Source organism: Podarcis cretensis (genome assembly GCF_951804945.1).
Source record: "Podarcis cretensis genome assembly, chromosome: 3".
NCBI classification, from domain to species: Eukaryota; Metazoa; Chordata; class Lepidosauria; order Squamata; family Lacertidae; genus Podarcis; species Podarcis cretensis.
In genome coordinates this window covers 126142792-126161461 of record NC_137172.1, presented here as the reverse complement: position 1 = coordinate 126161461, position 18670 = coordinate 126142792, and the positions used below count along the sequence as shown (strand labels likewise).

Here is an 18670-nt window from a genome sequence, read left to right as displayed (position 1 = left end):
TAGCCTGGAATAGAGGAGACTGAGACGAGATAGAATAGGCATCTTCAAGTATCACAAGGGCTGTCTCATGAAAGATGTAGCAAGCTTGTTTTCTCCTGTTCTGTAGGGTAGGACTCAAACCAATGGCTTCAAGTTACAAGAAAGAAGATTCCAACTAAATGTCAGGGGAAACTTTCTGATGGTAAGAGCTGTTTGACAGTAGAACAGTTTCTCTCTGGAATTTGTGCACCTTGGAGGTTTTTAAGCAGAGGTTGGATGGCCATCAGTCATGGATGCTTTAGTTGAGATTCCTGCATTGCAGGGGGTTGGACTACATGACCCTTTGGTCCCTTCCAACTCTACAATTCTGTGATTCTATGATTCTTCTGAAGTGGATGCACCGTACTACTGGAAAGTAAGAAAAACTGTCTCTGCGCAATTCAAACACAAATTTGTTACATATAAGGAAATATCAAATTTTGATCACATGAAAAAAGAAAGCATCACAGATGAATCAATATTTTTGCATAGTCCCTTTCTAAGCATCAAATTAAGAAACCATGGGAAAAGCTACAACCTAGTGATGGATCACACTACCTTCATATGCAGGACACCCCAGCTTCAATCCCTTGGTGTCTCCAGTTGGAATGATCAGAGCAGCTGTTGGAAATGATATTTGCCAGCTGCTGCAAGTCAGAGTAGGCAGCTCTGGGCTACATGGACAAATAGTCTGACCTAGCCTATGGCAGTTTCCTATGTTCCATTTATTATAGTTAAAAGAGACATTCATTTAAGCACATAGTTTAATACTTACTATTCCTGGAGGTCCTGAAGGACCTGCTGCACCCTTATCTCCCTGAAAAAAATAAAAAAGGTAAATTCTAAAGCTGACTAAAGGAAACATTATTATTAATTGCAATATTGCGAATGAAAGCTAAAGTACATGCCAGTACATTTTCAAATGGATCTACTTACTTTAGGACCACTTATTCCGGGCAGTCCTGGAAATCCCGGGGGGCCAGTTTCTCCCTACACATATAATAATAATAATAATAATAATAATAATAGTTTTCATTAACTGTGGTATTTGTAAATCAAGACAAGCTCCTTAAGATTATTTTAACCTCAATCCATTAACTGTCATCCATCCTCCAGACACTCACACAGGACATTCACCACCTCCACTGGTGCTGATTTAAACAAGAGGTAGAGCTGGGTACCATCCGCATACTGGTGAATACCCAGCCCAAACCCCTGATGATCTCTGCCAGCAGCTTCATATAAATGTTGAAAAGCATGGGAGAGAGGACAGAGCCCTGAGGTACCCCACAAGTGAGAGCCCCCAACACCACTTTCTGGACACGGCCCAGGAGGAAGGAGTGGAACTGGTGCATAACAAGTGTCCCCAGTTCCCAACCCTCATAGATGGTTCAAAAGGATTCCATGGTCAATGGTATGAAAAACTGCTGAGAGATCCAGCAGAACCAGGAAACAGCTTTCAACTCTGTCCCTAGTCCACTGGAGACCACTGACCAGCAGGACCAGGGCATTTTCAGTCCTGAATGGAAGAGATCAAAATGGTTCGCATCCTCCAGATATGCCTGAAGTTGTTCAGCGACCACCCGCTCAGTCACCTTGTCCAGGAATGGAAGATTTGAGACTGGGCAATAATTGGCCATAGTGGCTTGGTCCAAGTAAGTTTTTTTTAAAAAAAGTAGTTTAATAACCACTTCTTTAAGGGGTTCCGGGAAGACTTCCTCATAGAGGGAAGCATTTGCTGTCCCATGGAGCCCATTGCCCATCCCTGCCTTGCTCACTTTTATGAGCCAGGATGGTCAAGTATCGAGGAGACACGTGGTCAGTTTCAGTCATCCAAGCAGCCTTTAGACATCCTCAGAAATAACAGGCTGAAACTGATACAGCTTGACCAGAGAGAGCACCAGTACTCTCCCGACCCAGCACTGCTATCATGGTAGAGTCTGCTTCCTTCTGAATTTGAACAATTATATCTGCAAAAAAACTTTGCAAAATCATTACAGGAGATATTAGAGTCTTTAGCAGACTCCAAGCCACCTGAAGGAGTCTCCTGGAAATGTTTCCTGCAAATGCAGTAAAGGGGCAACAAAGGTCCTCTTTGCTGTCACCATTGCTACTTGGTAGGCTTGATGTTGAGCTCTCCTCCGTGTTTGGTCCATGGCCTTTTAAACTGTGTGGTGCAGGGTTCTTGTTTTTGTTTGTTGTTATGATATGTATTTTTGTGTTTTTATATTGTAAACTATGCAGTGTTCATCTGTTGAAGGGTTGTATAGAATTGTAATAATTAAATTCCAGAGATAAAAGCTTTTAGAAGTATGTAAAAGCAATATTGAAGAAAATTGAAAATACATACAGTTCTTCCCTTCTCTCCATTTTCTCCGTCCTTTCCAGGTCTTCCCTGAAATGTAAATAGTTTCATATAAATCCCTACAACTATTTTTTTTAATGTTGAAACTGCAGAGTAAATGGCATGTTTCCTTCCCTAGCTTGTCTTAGAAAGCATTTACCGTAGTTTTTCCAAGCTTTCTCATAAGAAAAACCTGGAGAAAATGAATGCTTGGGGGATAATTCCTGACCACTGTCACTAGGGTTGCTTCCAGCTATCTTCCATGCAGCCATGCAAGTCTCAAGTATCACCCACTCCTTCCCATCCCACCCACAATCCTCCAATCCTATCCCTTTACTTTTCACCATGTTGCTGGCTGAAGCTGCTGCCTTGGCCATGGTGGCAAGTGGGAGGGAGGAAAGGAGGAAAGGAGGAAGAAAGGTGCCTCCTCCTGTTGGAGATATAGGACAGTGAAATCCCCAAAAAAGCTTCAAATGTAGAGCTGAATGTAACCACAGTGGCAAGGAATCTCTTTGCACAGAAGCAGAAGGATGTGAGAACACCCTCAAGGGAAGAATGGTTGGTGAAAACCTTGGAATACACAGAACTGATCAGAGATACAATTCTAGAATCATTTAAGGAGGACTGGAAACCCTTTTCTGGTCCATTTAAAAAGTTATTTTCCATATGTGAAGTCCATAGCAGGGTTTGAAGGTTAAGGGGGGAAATAGCAGAACATATTAAGAAACCTGTTAAAGAAGATGAAACTGGATAGGGTGGAATTATAAAATGCAATTGTCTGTATTCTTGATTATAAACATTGATGGTGGGTGAGTGGGAAGTCATTGGTATTGTAGAATTGGATAGAACTGTTGAGTGACAAAATGTAACTTTTAAGCTCAAAATAAAATAACATATTAGTTCAAAATCTTCTAGTAAAATTCACATTTTAAAAAAATTAAGCAAGTTCTATCATCTTTACTTGATTGATTCATATGTCAAAATTAATCAAATTCTTCCTGCATTGAAATCATTCCTCCCTTAAAAAAAGACAACACACTATTTCAATCAGAAACAAAGCCGACCCACAAAATTCCCTGTAGTACAAATCTTGCTTTCAGAATTACATCTTGTTGAGATTACTAATATGTTTAACAGAAATCACTAAATGGCTGGAGAAGCAAAAGCAAATTGATTAATAGATACTAAGCATACATACCCGTGGACCAGGTTTTCCAGGTTCACCTTTCTGCCCTTTCTCACTTAATCCTGGTGATCCCTTTTTTTAAAAAAATGCCATTAGTGTATGCTATTGAAGTCTACAGTGGTACCACAAGTTACAAACGTAGGGCAACTGGGCATTGCCAATGTCACTGTGTGTCCATGGTTCCATTTCTTGTGTGTCCTCTTAACCCTTTCTTTTGCTCATTGGCATAGATTTTCTTCACCAGTTCAGTCTCCAATCCTTGTTCTGAGGAGAGCTTCTGTAGGCATTCTGCCAAGGGGGCTATGTGAGTGCTGTGTTAGACGCCCTCTCCTTCCTTCCTTTTGCATGCTGTATTCAAAAAACTGTGGTTGTGAGAGGTGGAAAGAGACTCAAAGTCCTGCATGTAGGGATGTCGGGGGACTCTCAGGAGTGGGGCCACTCCTGCTTGTGCTATAGGAGGTCATTAACTGGGGGCGCTGCGCTAGCACTGGGCAAGCTGGGTTGAAGGGAGGAGGGCTGAGCTTGTTACCATGAGTTCATTGGCTCCCTCCATGATTTGGGGGGGCGGTCATGTAGGCATCATTGCCAGAACAACCCCTGACTGCTGGGAATTTCTGAGCATTTGTGGTGTGCTCATGTCTGGCTGCTGTTTATGCAGCATTTTGGAATTTTTGAGTGTTGTGGTCTCTCCCTCCCTCCTGGTGTGAGCATGTATAGGACACAGCAGCTGAGGATTGCTATAGCATTGCTCAGTAAGTCAGTAAAATGAATTCAGGATCCCCAAAATACAGATCAGTTTTAAACTTACTGGAGAGCCAGGGTCACCCTTTTCACCAGGAGCACCCTAATGGAATGACAAAACAAAGTAGATTAATATAATGAGGCATCAGCTAAACCCTCCCATTTAAAACACAGTAATTTTTCAAGACTCTCCAAACCTTGAAAATGTTAGGGTTACTGTCTTGTGTAATGTTTTGTTTTTGAAAAGTTTCAGATTCTCTGATATAATCTGCTTATAAGAAACTGCTGAAAAGAAAACAGTTTTACAGGTCGATTGTGATCAGAGAACCTTCAGTCCCCTTGAATCAGAAGTGAGGAACCTTATGGGCTCTGTGAGCCAGATCTTTATTGGGCCAAATTTGACAGGTGGGTGGGACATACTACCTGTCAATCACCTGGTGCCACCATGAAGTCAGGTGACTGAGTGCTTTGATGCCCCAAAGTTCAGAGCACCACACAGAGCTTGCAAAAAGCTATCAGCTGTCAGGTAGTGGATCTGAAGCCTGCTTTCCCTAGCTAATGCCCAATTAGGAATGCAGTTTAAGGCTCCCATTGTGCACTTGCAGCCACATCTCTACCATACCAATTTGGCCCATGTGCTGGAGGTTTCCAATTCCTGCCTTAAAACAGTGCCCTGAATCTGCTGAAATGCAGAAATGCCCATCCAATGGCAGACCTATGTCCTGATTCATGGGGGTGCACACTGCTGCAGAGAGGTGATGGTCCAAACAAGAGGGAGATGAGGCACCTCAGGGTTCCAGGCAGACAAAGGCTAACAAAGCCCGGATCAGCACCTTAGAGAGTGACCTAGGTTTGGTTCTGCATCTAGGCAGTTAAAAGGGCAAGGCCCTTCCTCTGCAGTTTGTTGGCTTCTTCTAGGCCAGGGGTCAGCAACCTTTTTCAGCAGGGGCCGGTCCACTGTCCCTCAGACCTTGTGGTGGGCCGGACTTTTTTTTTTTGGGGGGGGGGGGTAAATGTACAAATTCCTATGCCCCACAAATAACCCAGAGATGCATTTTAAATAAAAGGACACATAGTACTCATGTAAAAATATGCTGATTCCCGGACCATCTGTGGGCCATATTTAGAAGGCGATTGGGCCGGATCCAGCCCCCAGGCCTTAATTTGCCTATCCATGTTCTAGGCTGTAGGCTTCCGAGCTTTAGGGCTCTCCTGCTCCCCAGAGGGGTCTATCAAAGTCTGACAGCAGAGGCGTCTCCTCAGGCTTCCGACAGACACAGGCTTAGATCTCTCTTCCAAAAGGCAGCTGCCACTCTGCCTCCAAAGATTCGTGGTTTGTGACCCCGTCAAGTTGAAGAGGTGAGAAAACCCCCCCTATGGATTATACTATTATGTGTACGTTTCAGTGGCATATGGACAGGCCTAAGGGGGATCTCCCACTGGAATAAATTTGGTTGGTCTATGGAGCTTCTAACCTACATCTCATTGAGCTTTTTTCATGCTGTCACATCTAGTTTGGTCTTTTGTGCACTCACAGAGGGCATGGCAAATGAGTGGTGGGAGTGGGTCAAAGAATGAACAAATATTCCAGAGAGAATAATTTACTTACCCCCCCCCCAAGGAAAAGGAGAAAATTGATGGACTTCTGACTGTCGATTTATACTTCTCTTCCCTCAGTAATCGCTATCACAACTGATAGCTTTTGGAAATTAATGATTGTATTTGACTTCCTTTTAATCAGAGTAGACCCACTGAAATAAACTGACCTGTAAGTCATGGCCATTAAATTCAGCATGTCTACTCTGAGTAAAAGTTTGTGAATGCAGCCCAATGCCACTGATATCAGAAGAACAAAATGCACACACTCACAGTCTCTCCACGTATTACTACGATTCCTTTCTCTTGCTGTTGAGGAGCAGTTCCCTGGGGACCTGGAGGGCCCATGGCACCCCGTTCACCCTAGAGTTGCATGCAAGAAGGATTAAAATAAAATTAGCTACAAGAGGAATACTTAGAAAACAATTTTCTAAGTATTAAGACTTTGATTCGCTTCAAAAAAATTGTTTTGTTTTAAAGTTCATCATTATCAAACAAATTTAAAGGTACTAAAAATTTAAAGGTAAAATTCAGTTTATTCAATCCTATCATTTCAGGAGATAATGCAACATAACTGATCCAAAAGAAATTTGTTCTTAGTGATAACGAGTCCTTCAAAAATGAGAGATAAATAGCATTGGTTCTTAGAAAGAAAAACCTTCTATTATTTTTGCTTGCCTTTCTATAGAAGCCTGCCAGTTCCCCTGAAAAAGCACACTAAATAAAAGAAACTCCATTTAATACTGGCTTGTGATTCCCCCTCCCCCAAGTAAAAAAAAAGGATTGACACTTTTACACTCTCAAAATAAAAATCTGGACAAACCATAGATTCCAACAATATCTGTTCAGCACAGTTCTGGTAATGCTAAATCCCCAAATCTAGCGATCAATTTTCAGGGAAATATTTCTTAAATATTCCTACTAGTCAACGAGATAATATTGGGAGGGGAGGGGGTTTCTGAGGGGAGCTTGAAAACAAGTAAATGTATGTCTTAGAGTGATTCCAAGCATTTGAAACCACACACTGTTCATCTGGAAGAGGAGGCCAAGCACAAAGAGATCAGTTTGTGCTACATGGCTGCTTGGTTGAGTCTGATGCTCCTATCAAGGTGATGCACACAGATGTGATGCTGTGAAAAACAACAAAATATAAACTCATTGTATTTTATCTACCTGCTTACCAGCAGCGGCCAGGTGAACAGGGGTTGGGGGGTTGTCACTGCAGCTTACCCAAACAGCACATGAGGGTTGTGTGGAGCCACTCCTGGAGCCAACCTAATGCTCACACCTGCAACTCCACCCCACTGGTTATTACTGCAGGTTACCTTTTTAAAAGAATTTCTCTAAGTATTTCTAAGTATTTCCAAAATATAATGACATACAATTATCCACAATTCTCTTCACCAGCTCTCCATGGGCAAGTGCCCTGGCTTTCTCAGGAGGACTCCCAGTAGCCTCTGAAAGATGCTTTTGGCGTTGTAGTTTGGAGAAGTCCTCCCCCAGTGCTGTGATCCAGTGCTGCCACTGGGTGCAGCCATTTATGGGCTTTGGCACAGCGGTGGAGTGAGCAACAACATGAGAATGGGTCTTTTCTGCAGTGGCTCCCTGTTTGCAGAATGCTTTCCCCAGGAAGGCTAAAGATATGTAACAAAGATGCCAGGAAAAAACTGCGAGAGGGAGTATTTTTGTTGTTATTATTTTTGTCTTTTTATATTGTAAACCACCCTGTTTGGACTTGCAGTTTTTGATATCTTCTTGGTGGTCAGTAGGATTGCATACCATTCTGAGTAGCACATTTCATCTTGCTCAGTGACCAGGACCTTCACTTTCCCCTTGGACTTGATATAACATCTTTCAAAACCTCCTATTGCCCACAAAGACCACTGTGGAAAATGCTGTGTCCGCCTCCCAGGGTTTCAGCCAGTGTTCTGCAGGCGACAATGCCCATTACCATTAATAATGCCACAAACTGGGAGGCATCCAATGTGGCATCTGCCATGACAGCCGCTGCCCTAGAAATCTTAAGGAGGTTCTTGCATATGTACTTGAGATGCTGTTGGGGGTTTGTGAGGCAGTATCAATTCAGGTGTAGAAAAGAATAAGGCTGTGCAGGATGTGTGGATGAAGTGGGGTATGGACAGCCTGTCTGAACTCAGCCCTGCTATCTGCCCCAAGAGCAGATTGGGAGATAGAGGGGTCTCTCAAATGGCAGTCTGTGTGTCAGGCATTGATGGGGCCCTGCGCTTAACAGCTCTCCTAGGAGCTAAGAGATGTATGTGTGAAAAATTGCAACCTTTTCCCTTGAGCATAGTCAGTCAGAGGAAAGGAAGAGAGGGGGAGAATTTTGAAGAATTTTAAGATTTTATATACAAGCAATCCTTGTTTTGCATGGGGGTTCCATTCTGGACCCCCACACACATCAGTGAGGCATGTGTAAATTTGCTCTGCCCCCTTTCATGACTTCTTTATGAGGTTTGGGGGACCGTTTCCGGGTTGGGCACCGTGTGTGTGTGTGCGCGCGCGCGCAATTGTGCATCATTTGGTGCACCTAAATTGGTATTTGCCTGTAGTAAGAGGAGTGGAAGAAAGCATTTTCAAAAGGGTGGGAGAAAGCTGCTGATTCAGAGAAAGGAAGGCTAGGACACAGTGGAAGGGAGAGTATTCAGGAGTAGATGAAGGTAGAATTAAGCAAGAGGATTAGAATAACAAGCCTGAAGATGAAACGTATACAAGAGGCCACAAGCAACATGACTGGTTTGTCAGAAGGCAGGAACAAACTGGTTTGGGAGCCCAGCCTACTCTTGAAGTGGAGTGGGGAGCCCAGCCTCATCCACTAGGTGGAGCCACAGCCTAATCCAATGACCAACACAGGCAACGGGAAATCACTGAGTTTACCCCATTTACTCCAGCTTTGTGTGTGTGCTTTTTTCTCTAAAAAAATGTTTAGCAGTACTCTCATTTCCCTACTCATATTGAAATACTGCCCCTCAATGAGGCCACACTTAGATTCACAAAATGTTTAGGGGTATGTGTACCCCTGAGTTCCCCCAGAAAAAAAGCACTGTGCACGAATGCACACCCACTTTAAAGATGCTTTTATTCAAGTGGGCATCCTAACATACTGTAGCAAAGGATTATAGAGGTACATAGAATATTTGCTTATGACTTTCAAAAGAACAAACTTACTTTATCACCCTTTGGTCCTTGGAAGCTTAAACCCATATGACCCTGAGGACACAAGGAAGAGGCATTTTATAACAAAATAAGTTAATCAAAGCAACTATATAAAAGTGCTCCCTCACATACATGTAAACACACTAGAATGCAAAGACCCAGTGCAGGAGATGGGATTTGAATCAAAGACCTCAGATAGCAACAGAGTCTACAACCTGCCAAGGGAGAACATTCCACTGTCAAACAGCTCTTACTGTCAAAAGGTTTTTCCTGATGCTTAGTCAGAATCTCCTTTCTTCTAACTTGAAGCCATTGGTTCAAGTCCTACGCTCCTTAGTAAAGGGACCCCTGACCGTTACGTCCAGTCGTGGACGACTCTGGGGTTGCGGTGCTCATCTCGCTTTACTGGCCGAGGGAGCCGGTGTACAGCTTCCGGGTCATGTGGCCAGCATGACTAAGCCACTTCTGGCGAACCAGAGCAGTGCTCGGAAATGCCATTTACCTTCCCGCCGGAGCGGTACCTATTTATCTACTTGCATTTCATGTTTTCGAACTGCTAAGTTGGCAGGAGGGGACCGAACAATGGGTGCTCACCCCATCGCGGGGATTCAAACTGCCGACCTTCTGATCAGCAAGCCCATGGCTCAGTAATTTAACCCACAGCACCACCTGCGTCCCTACCCTCCTTTGTAAGTAAGCTAATTTTCCACTTTACACAACAAATTCACTTTTGGTTTACATCTGTGTCTGTGTAGAGCTTTTCCAGGTCTCATTGTCAAAATATACCTAGAACTGAGTGTCAGACTGCATGTAAGAATTGCTTGCATGCAAACTGCACACTTTGCAACAATGCATATTGCTATGGCACAGTGTTATTGTGCTAACTACAGTCACCATGGCAACTGTACACCAGCAGTTGATACTACAAGATACCACAAGAAAACAGCCATTATTACTAAGCTTTTGATTTTATTATTATTTATTAGATTTCTTAGCCATTCTTCAACTCAAGGGCAGGTTACAGCAAGGTATAATTGGAATGTTAAAATGAGTTAACACAATTTTTACAATTAAAAAATAGAGTGAGTCCTAAAATATATATAGCCATATTTAAGGCCATGGGTAAGAGGTGCATCTTCAACATATTATGAACATTATACAACACATTCAGCTGTTATTCCCATATTATTTGTAAAGTGATTATTTCTAGAAGTGAATAACATGGAAATGACCACTGAACTCGCACTATTTTCCACTACAGTTCTGGCTCTTACATCCTGTGAAAGCTCAAATATAATGCAGAAATGAACAGTTAGGAGAAAGTCATGAAAACAGAATAAATTCTCATGTGAATGCAGCTGTTGTCTCTGCAGCCTTACATAATTAGACTGGACTTGTAAGCCCTGCCTCCAGAGAGGAGCTGGCTGATATTTACAAACCCTTTGCCTTATTTTGCAGACTTTGGCCCCTGTAAGACAGGGGGAGAGCAGTAGATGCCTCCTCTGAATCAGAGAAGGGTGATATGGCTGTGTCATCCAGCCAGGAAGGTTGTGAAGAAGGTCGTAGAAGTTATTCCCTTAAGTACAGCGATGAAGCAGCCTCCTCCTCTGAGCTCTTTGGTGCACAGGGAACAGTCACCAGCCATACATCATGACAATACATAGTATGTGCATTTTTACAATCAGCAAATTTGCTTTTGAAATTTCCCTCTCATAAACCTTTAAAATGCCAAGAGTACTTGGTTGTTATATTTTTGATTCTCAAGATCTGACTGCATTCCTACATAGTACTCAAGCAGAAACTTGAAGAAACTTTTAGACACATGTCTGCCTTTGAAAACAAAGGCAAACTTCAGTTGTTCAAGTAATGCTATTTTAGAAACTCAAGGAAATGAGAAACTCAATGATTTGTTACTCCCACCCTCTGGACATATAGATCAGCATACAAATGCACACACACTTACTGAAGGAAATCAACTCCCCCAAAGCACCATTGACTGTGAATGGTCTTACCTTCTCACCTGGGGGGCCTGGTGGCCCTGGAGAACCCTGAAAAAGATTGTTTTATTAATACTGATTTGCTTGTTTCAGCCTTGTCAATTCTTTAACAAAGGATAATTTTATAAATGGAATCTTTATTTAATACTGTTTCTATCAGTGAATTAAGTCATTGAATTGTTTTATCTTGAAAACAGCTTTCAAGGAGCAGAAGTGACTAGTACAATTCTGTACTAGAAATGCATTGCTTAGATTAATCCTTAAGTCAAAGCCCACAGAAGAACCGGCTCTCTCTAAGTAGAGGATAAATTTACACCCTGTTCCCAGTGGCTTTTGGCTGAACCATCAAACTCAGGAGGTGGCTCACCATGTCTATAACAGTAGTTTTTATATTTATGGTACCCACAGGTTGCTTCAAAAAAATCACAAAGTGAGTGTAGAACTAGCTCTTGAACAAAGGAGAAAAGAGCAGCTCTATACTGTATGTAGTCAGGCCAAATTGAAAGGCATTCTGCCTTACATCCTTCTGATTGTCACTCATTCTAATTATTGATTTAGGTAAAGTAGAACCCTTTGGGTGAAGTTGTGGTGTATCAGCCGGAAGTGCTATCACTGGCATGTTCAATGCACTGCACTACAAATATTTGCCTCAGTTCAGGCATTCAGTACACATGACTAACACATGGAGGCAGGGGAGAGGGGGGTTCTGCCCCTATCTCCATACATTCTGTGCAAGATGCAAAAGGGCACTGGTCCCTCTCCATGTGTTCAGGATATGCATATACTGCACACCTGAATAGTCTATAGAAATATGTATGGATAAGTAAGTTAAACCTAGGTTTCTTTGAAGTTAAACTTAGTCTTAACTTGTCCCAGTGATTTCAATGGAACTTAAATTCAACTATCTCAGGCTGCAACCAACCCCCAGATTCTTGAAGTACACAAAGTTTTCCCTGTGAGGAAAACTGCTTGAAAAACACAGTAAATAAAAATATTTTATTCAGGGTGGATAGAGTTAATATTTAAAGTTGTAATCTTGCCTGTCAATTATTTTTTCACTAGTATTATGCTACCTGTGTGCAAGGTGCTTTGCAATACACAATCATTTGATGGCCACTCACTGCAGGGCTGATGTTTGAGGTCCCTTGGACTCCGCCACCCTTGATCCTTGTGGGGAATTCCCCATGGCCTGGGGATCTAGGGATGGATTCCCACCCAAATGCCCATTAAAATGGCCCAGTCGGTGCCCTTATCACCAGAGCAACAATCCATAGAAGGGACATTCGTGCGGTGGAACTTTGCAGCACAGTAGGCCCCAGAAGCAAAAACCCTCCTGCCCCTCCTTCTCCTTAGGATGCTTTTAACTCAGCTTAATCCATATCACATTGCTAATATTATTTTCCTTTTCAGATCCAGCATTAACGTTGCTTTTCTTCCTGTTAAATGTTTGGAAAAAGTCAGAAGTCCAAGGCAGTATAAGTTCCTCAACTACGTTTACTCAACATTGTCAGTGACAACAGCTCACTTGTAGGGGAAAAAAACCAAACTCATAGGGCTACACAATAATAAAAGCCCCAGCATGAACTGACCATTGACAGTTGAAAGTGCATGCGCTTACTTGCCATTAGAACGTTCGTCTACCAACACTTATACGATTGGTTAGAACGCGCCTTGTAACATAAAATGTGTTAAACCCAATACATAACACTTCCCTAGGTCATTTCCCAGCTTAACAATTTGTTTTCTCCTACTTCCTGACTTTGCTAGGTGTTATGTACTGAAGTTCTCACCCTGGGCCAGCAGGGGGATACTGTAAATAGTTTTCACTCAGGTCCACATATGCAAATAAGGGATCGAAAGTGACGTTCAGTGATTGGATATTTACAGAAAATGGTTACTGTTGCGTTCTAGTGGAGCTCTATATAAGCAGGCTGGCTGAACCCTTCAGTTCAGTTCAGTTCTGGCCTGTGAATAAACAAGAGCTGTTTGAAGAATCGCTGTGTCGTCTGATATGTTCACCCGCAACTTAACACTATGGTTGCTTGCTATATTCAAAGCTGGGAAGGAACTTGTAGATGATTTGTGGACAAATTGGCCAGTCTGGAGCTTTTGCCTCTCCCATAGCAAAACATCACAACTTTGTGGGGTAAGGCATTAGTTGGAATCCTAGTCTTTGAGTGTCGGGTGAAGTGATGAATCAACCAGTATGGAATCAGCAGTATTTCCAGGATGCCCCTATCCAGAAGCCAACATGGGGCAGATGGGTCATAGGGCTTCAAGTGGCAGCCTTAGGACGGCCACTTCAGTTGATTGACATCTTGGGGAGGCCATAATTCTTGGCATGACCCTGAAGTGGTTGCAGCCTTCCGCTGGGAGGCTGGAATGGATATACATCCAATGCGAGGTGAGCCAAAGTTCCACCTACACCTATAATCAATAAAGTTGTGGCCATTTTAATTCCAGATCGTTGTCTACCTATGTTTGTGCCTCAGGTTTGTGTCTACCTATGTTTGTTTGTCACTTCACCTCAAAATTAGAGCGGGGTGAGGTTCTGCGACTGGGACCGCAATGAGGTAAAGCAGGGATGGAATCCACCTTGTGCTGAAGGCTAATCTAAGAGAGCTCAGATCCGAGGCAAGAAAAGATATTACCGTATTGTTCGCTCTATAAGATGCACCAGATCACAAGACGCACCTAGTTTTTGGAGGAGGAAAACAAGAAAAAAAATATTCTGAATCTCAGAAGCCAGAACAGCAAGAGGGATCGCTGTGCAGTGAAAGCAGCAATCCCTCTTGCTGTTCTGGCTTCTGTGATAGCCGCACAGCCTGCATTCGCTCCATAAGATGCCCACACATTTCCCCTTACTTTTCAGGAGGGAAAAAGTGAGTCTTATAGAACAAAAAATACGGTAATTAAGCCTCACTGGGAGTTGAATAGAATAAAATTAACCGAATGAAATAAATTGGCTATTTACAAAGTCGCATGCCACCTTTCTCCCTGATGTAAAAGGGGAATGATTCTATCTGGGAATGAACAACCATGGTTCTGAGATATGTTAAAAGGACAGGAACACTCAGCAGAATTCCTAAATTTGTATAATCTTTTATCCCCCTCCCTCTATTTTGGGTGTAAGAAAGGAAGGAGAAGCCTGGCTGTGGAAGTAGACATCTGCCTTTAGTATGTCAGATCTCATTCCAAATTTGCATTCAGTTAAGTAGCTCTTTCAGATATATTGTGTTAGCAGTTCTAATACAATGGTACCTCGGGTTACATACGCTTCAGGTTACATACGCTTCAGGTTACAGACTCCGCTAACCCAGAAATAGTGCTTCAGGTTAAGAACTTTGCTTCAGGATGAGAACAGAAATCCTGCTGTGGAAGCAGTAGTGCTTAAGGTTAAGAACAGTTTCAGGTTAAGTACGGACCTCGGGAACGAATTAAGGACTTAACCTGAGGTACCACTGTACCATCATTATACTTTTCACCTACCCCCCAAAAAACAATCCTACATGGCCAAGATCATTAAATTCCTTCTAGAGGTTATCCATTCCAAAAAAAGCATGCTGATTGCTTTCTTTTACACATGTTTCATTATTAATTCATCTTTCCTAAACATTAATGTGCAAAACTAGGTACAGGGAATTCCACAGGATCTTCTAATCCTTTAAGCTTTCTTCTAGATTCTCACATCACATGTCTAACTGCAGGATGTACAAAAATATTTTTTTTTTATTATTATACCCCACATTTCTTCCCTTACGGGGTTCAAGGTGACATGCACAGACACCTATGGTGGTCTCCCACTCAAACACAGACCTTACCCTGACTAATTTTTAATTGGTGTTCTTATTGAAAAATTATTTTTTTATTTTGCAGAGCAGTAAGTAAACATGTGTTTCAATTCTGCAATATCTTTCTTGAGCTAACCAACTTTCTCTTCCTTTCTCCTACTTTTGCATATCTGTTATACATGTTATATATTATGTTTGAGTTAGAAACAGCAGTACATGGAATCATAGAGTTGGAACGTATCCCAAGGGTAATCTAGTCCAGCCCCTCCAATGCAGGAATCTCAACTCAGGAATCTATAGAAGATGGCTTAAAAATTTCCAAGGATGGAGAGTGCGCCACTTCTCGAGGAAGTATCAGAAGCAAAGAATGAAGGCAGTGGCCTTATGTTTGCCCAAAGCATCTACAAATGAAGAACTATAAGCTGACACTTACAGGTTTTCCAGAAGGTCCAGGTGGTCCAACAGGGCCCGCAATACCTGGTGAACCAGGTGTTCCCTGTATATGACAAAAACCATTAAACACAGTATCTTTCCCATTTATCTGTCATTCTGTTGTCTTGTAAAGGTAAAGGGTAAAGGGACGCCTGACCATTAGGTCCAGTCGTGGCAGACTCTGGAGTTGCGGCGCTCATCTCGCTTTATTGGCCGAGGGAGCCGGTGTACAGCTTCGGGTCATGTGGCCAGCATGACTAAACTGCTTTTGGCGAACCAGAGCAGCGCACGGAAACAACGTTTACCTTCCCGCCGGAGCAGTACCTATTTATCTACTTGCACTTTGATGTGCTTTCAAACTGCTAGGTTGGCAGGAGCTGGAACTGAGCAATGGGAGCTCACCCCGTCGCAGGGATTCGAACCGCCTTCTGATCGGCAAGTCCTAGGCACTGTGGTTTAACCCACAGCGCCACCTGCATCCCTTCTGTTGTCTTGTACCCTAGTACGATTCAGGGCAAACTACAGAGGTAACAACTTTTTTGCATTGAAAAGCAGCTGAGGTGATTTGGAGTGTGGCTGTGGTTCTCCAGGAGGGTTTATTTATCCTCTCCTCCAGCATTGTTTTCCTGGCTTAACACCCCACCCCCACCGCCAATTATGGGGACAGGAGGTGGGAAGAAGTCTATATTGTAGCTACATTTTCCAGTTTGCAGTTGGCAGAAGCATAAGGGACAATTTCCATCAGGGAAGCAGTTGGCAGAAGACTGCCACTACCAGAACCATGGCATCAATCTAAGTTTATTGGGTCGTATCCAACTAAGTTATTTATACTTGGAGCAAACACATAGAAATCAATGGACTCAAATCAGTCAGAACTAGCTTTAGCCCTGTCATGTTATTTCAGGGAAGCAGCAAGGGCAAAACGGTTGTTAAACCAAGGAACAGCTTTCTTATAAAAGAACAGTCTAGAACCGCAGCATGACTTAGTTGGACACAATGCCACCTATAGCTGAAGCAACGGTATAAGTTAATTCTATATCACAAGTCCATTGATTTCAATAGGTCAACTCTGAATCTTGATTTCAATGAGTCAACCCATTTATTACATTTCTGCTCCTTCCTTCCTTCGGAGCTTACGAAACATAAGCAAAATATACAAATGAAAACACTGTGTAAAATAATACCAGAAAAATAATTAAAACACAGAATTCACAGTGCTGCAAACAATAAATTACAGGCATCCACCCCTCACCATGGCTGTTTTAAGGACAAAAACAATGTCATGAGGTGTGTGGTCAGATCACCCATGTCATGTCTTAAGACACTGAATCTAGGACAGAACTGCACATTGGAGATAGGAGCAGACTTTGATGTCAATGGCTCACAGATATTTCATGGATCAATATAAATTTCTTATGAATACATAAGAAAATGAGAAAGGGGCCCTGCCCTAGACAGCTTGGATCCAGGCAACTAACCAACTGCCTACTCCAACATAAGCCTGTCGCCTCAGGAGGTTTTCTATCAGGCTGCCCTGCCATCTGAGGTGAGAAATGGGGAGGAGAAGGACCTTCTCGATTGTGGGATCCAGTGCTTTTTTTCTGGGGGGATGCTGCTGCAGAAGAAGAAGAAGAAGAAGAAGAGAAGGAAGAGGAGGAGGAGGAGGAGGAGGAGGAGTTTGGATTTGATATCCTGCCTTTCACTCCCTTTATGAAGTCTCAAAGTGGCTAACATTCTCCTTTCCCTTCCTCCCCCACAACAAATACTCTGTGAGGTGAGTGGGGCTGAGAGACTTCAAAGAAGTGTGACTAGCCCAAGGTCACCCAGCAGCTGCATGTGGAGGAGCGGAGATGCGAACCTGGTTCCCCAGATTACGAGACTACCGCTCTTAACCACTACACCACACTGGCTCCAGTATGCAGTACGCATATCCCTAAACATTTTGTGGATCTAAGTTTGGCCTCATTGAGGGCCAGTATTTCAATACGAGTAGGAAAATGAGAGTACCCCTAACCATTTTTTTTTTTTTTTTAGAAAAAAGCACCGGTGGGATCCCACATGTTCTCTCGTTAGGGAGGCTCATCTGGCACACATAGAGTGACTCAGGTCCAGCCCAAGTCATTTTGGTACCTGAGGCAGACCCCCAAATGGCACCTCTCTCCCTACCAGTGAATGGGGGTGGGGAGGCAAGATCTACATTAGGAACAAGGTGGGAAGAAAGATAGACATTGGGTGGGATCTACTGCCCCAGGGGACCCTGCCACCTGAAGCAGCTGACTCACTTTACCTCATGGGTTGACTGGCTCTGCCGGTTAATATACACCTGCTCTGCCTTGGAATATGGGGCCCTAGTTCTAAGTAAGTGGAAGCTGCACCCTTCTCTTTCTCCCCAAACACCCATTGCAAAACACAATAAGCATGAGAAAGGCTCCCTCACTGCATGCTTCAGTAAGTTTCCCTCCTTGGGACAACTGCAGATGAGCACAGCATCTGGGTGCTTTGCAACAAAATACCTTTTCCTGCGGGGTGGGGGGAAAGATGCAGAATAGAGGAGAAGGGAGAACAGCACAGACCCTGCAAATATTCTAAAGGAGAAACTAAGACAGCCTCAAGGAAGCAATGACGAGCCATCACCTCCTGCAGAGGGAAGCAGCCCTCCTACCTCCCACAGTGCTAACTGTCCCAAGACACAACTTCCCTTCCCCTGGGACCCAGGCAAAGACCAACACAGAAACTCCCACAAAATCGCCCCTCTTCCTGCCTGGGAAGAAGGGGTGAGTGAAGACTGACACCAGGAACAAAGGGTGAACAAAGACCTGCATCAGGATCTGCTGCCTGGTGGATGCTGAGTCTGCCTCCTGGATGGGCCAGCCCTGCCACGGCCCACAAGGGATTCCATGTGGCTTTTTACACAGAGTGCACACATATGCACTGAAACTGCTTCTCCAAACTTCTGCAATATAGGCTTCCCTTTTAACCCTCCCTCCACCTCAGCCATCAAAATGAAGGTAAATTTTATTGGGTTTATAATGAACCTTACCGGTAATCCAGGGTGACCAGGAAAGCCTTTTTCACCTTTTAGTACACCGTCAGGTATCAGTCCAATAACTTCTCCTGGGTCTCCCTACATGACATGAATTAGAAAAAGAGTTTCTATAGCTCTGCATGGATACTGTAAGTGCTGGTCACCTCCTTTACTTGCTAGTAAATAAATGACAGGTCATGTCTCTTCAATTTTGTATCAAATAATACAGGACTGTACAGTTGACTCACACCTTGTGTGCTTGGCAGCCCATCAACTGACATAACACAACTTGAATGCATGCAAGGTGAGGAGCTTACATGCTCTAGCTGTCTGCCTTGCTTACTGGGCTCTGGGAAGGGCCATCCA

The 18670-nt window shown here is 43.3% G+C and overlaps 1 protein-coding gene across 2 annotated transcripts in view; it reads right to left on the bottom strand.

Moving 5' to 3' along the window:
* The window catches only part of COL4A1 (collagen type IV alpha 1 chain), a 191070-nt gene that overhangs the window by 117819 nt on the left and 54581 nt on the right, over positions 1 to 18670 (bottom strand). For both annotated transcript variants that reach the window (XM_079971031.1, XM_079971030.1), the window contains exons 9-18: positions 18320 to 18403; positions 15281 to 15343; positions 11072 to 11107; positions 9072 to 9113; positions 6159 to 6248; positions 4357 to 4392; positions 3561 to 3620; positions 2369 to 2413; positions 955 to 1008; positions 794 to 835 (exon numbers count right to left, since the gene is read on the bottom strand). In XM_079971031.1, coding sequence (XP_079827157.1) covers positions 794 to 835; positions 955 to 1008; positions 2369 to 2413; positions 3561 to 3620; positions 4357 to 4392; positions 6159 to 6248; positions 9072 to 9113; positions 11072 to 11107; positions 15281 to 15343; positions 18320 to 18403 — 552 coding nt within the window. The remainder of the gene's footprint in view (positions 1 to 793; positions 836 to 954; positions 1009 to 2368; positions 2414 to 3560; positions 3621 to 4356; positions 4393 to 6158; positions 6249 to 9071; positions 9114 to 11071; positions 11108 to 15280; positions 15344 to 18319; positions 18404 to 18670) is intronic.